At 35.8% G+C, this 7,097-nt stretch overlaps 1 protein-coding gene across 2 annotated transcripts in view; it reads right to left on the bottom strand.

Moving 5' to 3' along the window:
• Positions 1-340: 340 nt before the first annotated feature.
• Positions 341-7,097, bottom strand: part of LOC107738784 (paraspeckle component 1-like) — a 15,809-nt gene continuing 9,052 nt past the window's right edge. Inside the window, exons 4-5 of one of the 2 annotated variants that reach the window (XM_016550627.1) lie at positions 6,023-6,153; positions 341-1,492 (exon numbers count right to left, since the gene is read on the bottom strand). In XM_016550627.1, coding sequence (XP_016406113.1) covers positions 1,292-1,492; positions 6,023-6,153 — 332 coding nt within the window. In that variant the 3' untranslated portion in view covers positions 341-1,291. Of the gene's footprint in view, positions 1,493-2,387; positions 3,386-6,022; positions 6,154-7,097 lie in introns of those variants that run through there. The other variant, XM_016550628.1, reaches the window with a different exon arrangement.

Genomic DNA, 7,097 nt, shown 5'->3' with positions numbered 1-7,097 from the left:
GACCCAACCCGCTGTGGGAATTCTCACTTCAAGTTGATGGTGGCAAGAAACCCAAATTCCACCAGTCATTTATTTATTTATTTTAGAATGGGCCATTTACAAAATCAACAACATATAATAGCAGTCATATTACAAAACCTTAAGTGGCACATGACTCTCAAAAACAGATGTGCCACAGAATTACTAAATTTTTGAAAATGACACATTTAGCACATTTCATACACAATGGTAATTCAAAGTGCTTTACATAAAAAATGCATCAAAATAATCACAACAATAAAACCAAAGAAAAAAATATTACGATTAAAAAAAATTATTTAAAATGTAATTAAAATGCCCTTTATTTTTTTTTCCTTTTTTTCTCCACACAAAAGAATGCTTGCCACCTTATTCATGAAATCATACCTGTGAGGTCCGGGTGAGAGCCTCCAAGAACGCTTCAACATTCTGGAAAGAGCTGTTGTGCTCTAGACGTTCAAAGACCATGTTTGCCCATTTGCAAATCCCTTCTGCTCAGGAAAGGTGAAACTTCGGGGAGTTTGGAAACAATGACCGCAGCAACAACAAGAAGCATATGCCCTTCACAAACAAACCTTCTCTTCAAGGAACATCTGCATGTTTCATATTGTCAGGGCCCTCAGCACCAACTTCAGAACGTTCACCTTCAAGGTTCCTTCATCTGCGTGTTCCACACTACAAAGACCTTCTCTGTGCTCCAGAAGATCAGCATTACCCAGTTCTTTGTGTTTAAGGCTATTTAAACAGAATACAACTACTTCTTCCCAGTGCATCACTGCCCGGCACAATTAGTGGAAGATGCTGCTGCCATCAGACGCATGACTTGATCAAGTGGAACGATGTTACTCAATAGTGACAACTGGGAAATCTATTTCAAATCTGTGACTCAAACACTAATGCAGTTATCTTAAAACATTTTTATTCAAAGGACTGACATTCTAAAACGGAAAGCAGAAAACTTCTGAGCATTCTTTAAAAAAAACATGGCTTAATTTCAAGTATTTAACTAAAAAAGGAAACATAACTACGGTAGTAGTAAGTAATCTACAAATGGCTTAGGATATTTTGTTACGTACAAGTTGATTCAATGACATTTAATAATTTATGACAGTGTTTCACATTAACACAGGGCCAGACTCATGCAATTTCTGTCCATGTTAGACGTAAATGCTGCTTCAGAAAAAAGCAATGAGAAAGAGAATATATCAGTAATCATGAGTCAAGCTGCTTCAACCTGAACATGTGTAAGCACAATTACCAGAGAAAAGAAATATTAGTATCTACGTCGTTTGTTATTAGGCCCATCAAAGTTTCCCCCTACTGGGCTTCCTCTCGCAAAGCCACTTTGGCCAGCCACACCAGGAACAGGTCCTGCCCCAACCACCTGATGCTGCTGAGGAGAGTCAACACCAGATCGCCCAGCCACAGACGAACCCATCTGAAGAGGCGATCCTTCAGAAAACCGATCATTATGCTGAATTGAAATGTCAAAACAGGTATGGCATATTTGTAGCAAGCATTTGTTTGGAATATGTTGCCATTTTATAATGACCATATAATATTTTAGTTGTTGCAGAAACAGCCCAAAAAAGTCCGTTTTTTTCCCCACGAAGTTCAGTGGATGAATAGGACAAGCAGTAGAGTCCAGGAACACCCAAAAGAGGAAAAAACAAAAAGAAGGAATTATTTGGTTAGTACAGAAAGCCTGCAAAATCTTAATGACAACAAGAATACGAAAATATGCACAAAGTATACACAAAGTGATACCTTAATTCTAAACAAAAATAACATAGCTGCATGTTAAATTGTACATTTTAAATTGTAGTATAAAAATGGCTTAAGTGAGTGTGCTAAAAACTGCTGTGTGGTAAATCTTTGTACCACTGGTCAACTGTGGTATTGCTCGACAACAGCTGTTCACTAATTAGGGCTTTAAATTGCCACCTAACCTGCACTTACTTCAGACTTTTGCGGTTTTGTATTCTGCTGCTTTGGGGGTTCTTTATGCTGTAACATTTAGGTAGTGTCGTGCACATGTCATTGGATATTATTGGACCATTTTTCACTATGAGTACCAGTATATGAGCACAGTATATAAATGCATGTGCACCCTCTCCAAAATGCACAATGTCCGCCTTACTAAATGTTGGCTTAGCACTGATAACAATAACATAACTGACAATACAACCTACTACTATACTAAATAAAGGGTGAGATGCTATGGTGATATACTACGAAATGCCTACATTAATTCATATAAAAAAAACAAGTCAAAGAATAAGACAAACTGTAAAATATTTTTTCTCAAATATACAATCACAAAAATAAAACCAGATGAGTAAAGTTCATACACTTTGATGTTGGCTTGATTTTAGTCAATAGAATGTTTTTAACATGTTCGATCACATTGCTAAAATGTTTAAGCAAGTTGGTAAAATGATTTAACATGCTGCTAAAGTTTTAAAATATTGCTAGCATGATTTAGCATGTTGATAACGTTTTAACACACTGCTACTGTTTTATCATGCTTTAGCATGTTGTTACTGTGATTTAGCACATTGGTACCATGATTGAACAGATTCCTAGTATCTTTTAGCACACTGATAGCATGATTTAGCAACCCTGATAGCATGTTTTAACATGTTGTTAACATGTTTTAAGATGTTGCTAGCATGGTTTAGCATGTTGCTAGCATGATTTAGTAGGTTATTAGCATGTTCCTATGATAGTCATTAAGCTTTATTAGTGAAAGTCAGTTTAAAGGGGTCTTATTATGCTTTTCCACTATTTCAGCTTTAGTTAGTGTGTAAAGTTACTGTTTGAGAATAAAAACGATCTGCAAGGTTTACAAAGGCAGATATTCTCTTTAACAGAAAACACTTTTCAAGAAGTACAGCAAACAGCTCGTTCAGACTACAGCACGCTTCTCCTGGATATTGTGAAATCACAATGTCACTCATTTAAATAATCTCCGCCCAATGCTCCTAAACATTATAACCTCAGTGTTTTTCTGTGTGTGCTGGACAGCTTTAAGAACCTAAGAGAGTACAGTGCCGTTACGCACAAAAGCTTCTCCTGCAGCTGCTTCACAGTTTTACTGCAGTTTATGTAATACTGTTGCAATCAAATAATATTACATTGAATACATATTATCATTGTACTTTTCCTATATACAGTAATTGCAGTTTTTTTACACCCCTAGGACCGGTGTAAAATTTTCACATCATGGCTGGGCATCAGGCCTTTTTTAGGCTTCTCCTTTTTATATTTTAGACATTCATCAGTTAAGGTGCTGGAAAAGATGCTCTGTGTTTAGTGTCCCGCCAGCAGCAGCAGCCAGCGCACCTTCAGCACAGATGGAAGAGTTCTAGAAGAAAGGAGGACTGGATTAAAACTAGGGCTGTCCCGACTAAAGATTTTTCTAGTCGTTCATTTAAGCCATTATTCAACTGATCGCACGTTTATATTAATTTAATTACTTAAATATATACTAAACCATAATGAGCCTTTTAATATATTGGCTAGCTAGCCTATTCCACGCTCAAGCGCAAGCATAAAGCTTGCTGCAAAGCACCGGCAAAACTGTTAATGACTTTCTATAAAGCTTTCTATAGATATATTTCTCATGTCTATGTGGCAAGTAGCCTATATGATGAGTTTCAGTTCATTTTTGTGATGCGCTCCACAGTTACAGGGTTTCTGCAGGATTTTTAAGCTCAAATTTAAGACCTGCACAAATAAAATTAATACCATATGAGCGGGGAAGGGCAATGTCTAGTACCATATTAAACTGTAAAATTACTGTAAAAAGCATAATTTATAGTTCAGATACAAGTTTTCACAAAAACAAAACGTTTTATAAAATGATAAACTTTACATTTCAGCCTTTAAATCATTTTTAAGAAAATGGATGAGTCAAAATTTTGCTATAGAGTGTGTTATTGTGCTGATATCTTATCTCTAATTGTGCTGAGAGCTGACTCGTGAATGTTTTGATATTCTTCATGTTCTGTGTGGTCAGTTCACAGCAGTGATAGCAAGTAATCATTTCCAAGTTTTATGGGCATTTTTACCTTTAAGCCATTTTGTTCTAAAAGTGTGCACCATCTTTTGAGTCAGATTCTTGCATTTGGGCTGTTACCAAGCAAATGAAATCAGTATTAACAAAATTGATCTTTGCAATGCAGAGGAAACACAGAAGCTGCATTAGAAGAGTCATTTAGATGTGTAGTGAAGTAAAAGTAAAAGTTACTAAAAATAAAACGACTCCAGTAAAGTACAGATACTTGAAAAATGTACTTAAGTACAGTAACTAAGTAAAGCTACTCCGTTACTGTCCACCACTGCTATTAAGTAAGTCATTGCGATTGAATCTAATCATTTAAACGGTTGTTTCATTCAGGAACGAAACAATTTTTGTTGGAGAAATAGAGCAAAAGCAGGAAATATGGCGTCTAAAACGTAAGTATCTTAATATTAACTTCTTGTTTATTGAACTGTTGTATAAAATCAATATCACATTTGTAATCATGCTGACTTCTGGAGAAAAAAACGGCACTCTTCATGTGATATTAACTATATGAAATTATATAAATAGATACATTTTCTGCCCCATATCTTGAATTATATAATTCTAAATGCATTTTAATAGACTAATTCATGCAGTGAAAGAACGCACTATAAACGCACGCGCACTAGTCTAACCTGCTAGACTTCATCATCTAATGTAGGCGTGAACTCTGTAGGTGTGTTTTGTTTGCTTTTCGTGATATATTCGATAATATCAAATCGCACATCATTAAAACAACAATTACGATATTATCGCAGACCATACATATCGCACACACCTATGTTTAGATTTTTATAATGCATTGTCTTCTTATCGATCCACCAGTTCTCATTTACAGCTCTGCGTGTTTGCAGGGTAAAAACATGGGTCTATTTTTGCATTGGTCTGAACTCTGAACAAAACAACAGTTTTATTGAAAATGCTCATTCATTCTCTGCCAGCAGGTGGAGCGTTTGGTAGAAATATAACTGTTTCCTCGGTAACAGCAGAACACAAAGCAGCATCGGACTTTGAACGCGCAGCGCTCGTGTTTATTTCATGAAATCATAGCCTTTTGAAGTTTAATCGTCACATTCAGCCATATCGCAATGCTGTCCCCAAATTTAAGACCTCTTGAAATCATAATTAATTCTTTCTTGTACAATTTAAGACTTTTTAAGGCCTTAAATTTGATACAACTAAATTTAAGACTTTTTTAAGACCCGCGGAAACCCTGAGTTAACGGACACCAAGACGGCAGAAAGCGCATTCTTGTTTGTTTTCTTTATTTTACTAAAGCACAAGATTTTGTTGATAATGTGAGTGTACAAAAATAAAAGTAGACTTTACAGTCTGCATTAAAGCGCGCTTTAGCTTCCACACTCCGCACAAACACTTGGATATGCACCTAACAGCGCGCAATTATCTAGGCTAAACGTTTAAACTAACACTGTATTATGCTTGAAGTGTATATCTATGGATTTTATTGTGGGCAAGTCGAGTGTTGATTAGAGAAGGCTAAATTGATCAAACGTGTTAAAGTCACTGTCGGCCGCTGGCTGCTTAATCGTCACTTTAAAAAACAAAAACTTGTGTTTAACAAACAAAAAATGCTCCAAAGATGTTTCTAAATTACCTTAATAAAGAAACGAAAAGAAATATAACATCTTTGGAATTAAAAACAAAACTGAACTATTTTAATGGCTGCAACAGTAGGCTGTAATGGGGAGGAGAAAAAATAATAAAATAAACGGTCACAGGCTCCAGTTGGACTCGGGCTAGGGTACAAAAGTTACTGGACTTATTGTACAAAAGTTTTGACCCCTTCAATGAAAGTCTATTAGACTTTTCGTAATTTTGATTGTCTCCTTAAATTAAGATCTTAAGTCCGATAAGAAAAGAAATGGCTGTACAACAAACTGTACAATAAGATGATGCCAAACATCAATACATTACCATCACTCCATTATCTGGAATTAGGGGAGTCCCCATATTTGATGATCCTTCAGGCCCCATGGCTCCAACTCGGCCTGCTAAGCCCATCTGTGAAGTGTTACCGCTAACCGCAGCGACAGGGTTAAATGAATCTATGTAAGACAAAGTACATCCGACATACACTGAGAGGGCTAATTCACTGAACGATTTAAAGAAACTATTGTGCATAGCAATAGGGGTGGGGGAAAAAATCGATACAGCATAGTATCGCGATATTTTCCGCGGCAACACTGTATTGATACATGGACGCCAAGTATCGATCTTTTATCATACTATTTGGTAGAATAATAAAATCAATTTCTTTACAATCCACTAGATGGTGGTGTTGAGTTTTTTCTGGTGAGGTCAGCTGGGTCACCTTCAGCATGCAGTAAGTTAGTAAAATAAAGAGGGTGGCATCGCGGAAAGTTATCAGGAAAGCCCCGTCCACATTTAAATCGGATGTATGGACTTACTTCGGATTTGTAACAAGGAGGGGATGCAAGTAGGGATGCACCGAAAATATAGGTTACATATAATAATAATAATAATATACATGTCGCGCCGCGCCCCGCAGTGTTCAGCGCACAGGTTTCACTCTCCTCGTCACTGCGCGGTTTGACGCTCGTATTTGGATAATTAGTCAAAAAACAACAACAACATCTTATATCTGATTCTGTTACATAGAAGTGAATAAAAATAATATATTGATATTTAATATTAAGGTAACACTTTAACTAATGGAACCTTATTGAAATGTATTAACTATCATGAACGAACAATGAACAATAGTTAATTAATGAGAATACAGCTATTCACTGTTTAGTTCATGTTAATTCAGAGTGCATTAACTGTTAACAAGCACAACTGTTGATTTTAATAATGCATTAGTAAATGTTGAAATTAACATGAACTAAGATTAGTAAATGCTGAAGAACTATTGTTCATTCTTAGTTCATGAACTAAAGTAGTTAACTAATGAATCTTATTGTAAAGTGTTACCAATATTAATATAAATTCTGTCCAGATTTATTGTGTTACTTTTAGTAAAAGTGTG

Source organism: Sinocyclocheilus rhinocerous, unplaced genomic scaffold (assembly GCF_001515625.1).
Source record: "Sinocyclocheilus rhinocerous isolate Xijiao unplaced genomic scaffold, SAMN03320098_v1.1 scaffold5212, whole genome shotgun sequence".
Classification (NCBI taxonomy): domain Eukaryota; kingdom Metazoa; phylum Chordata; class Actinopteri; order Cypriniformes; family Cyprinidae; genus Sinocyclocheilus; species Sinocyclocheilus rhinocerous.
Note: the sequence above shows the minus strand (reverse complement) of the source record. Positions and strands in the feature narration are given on the sequence as shown.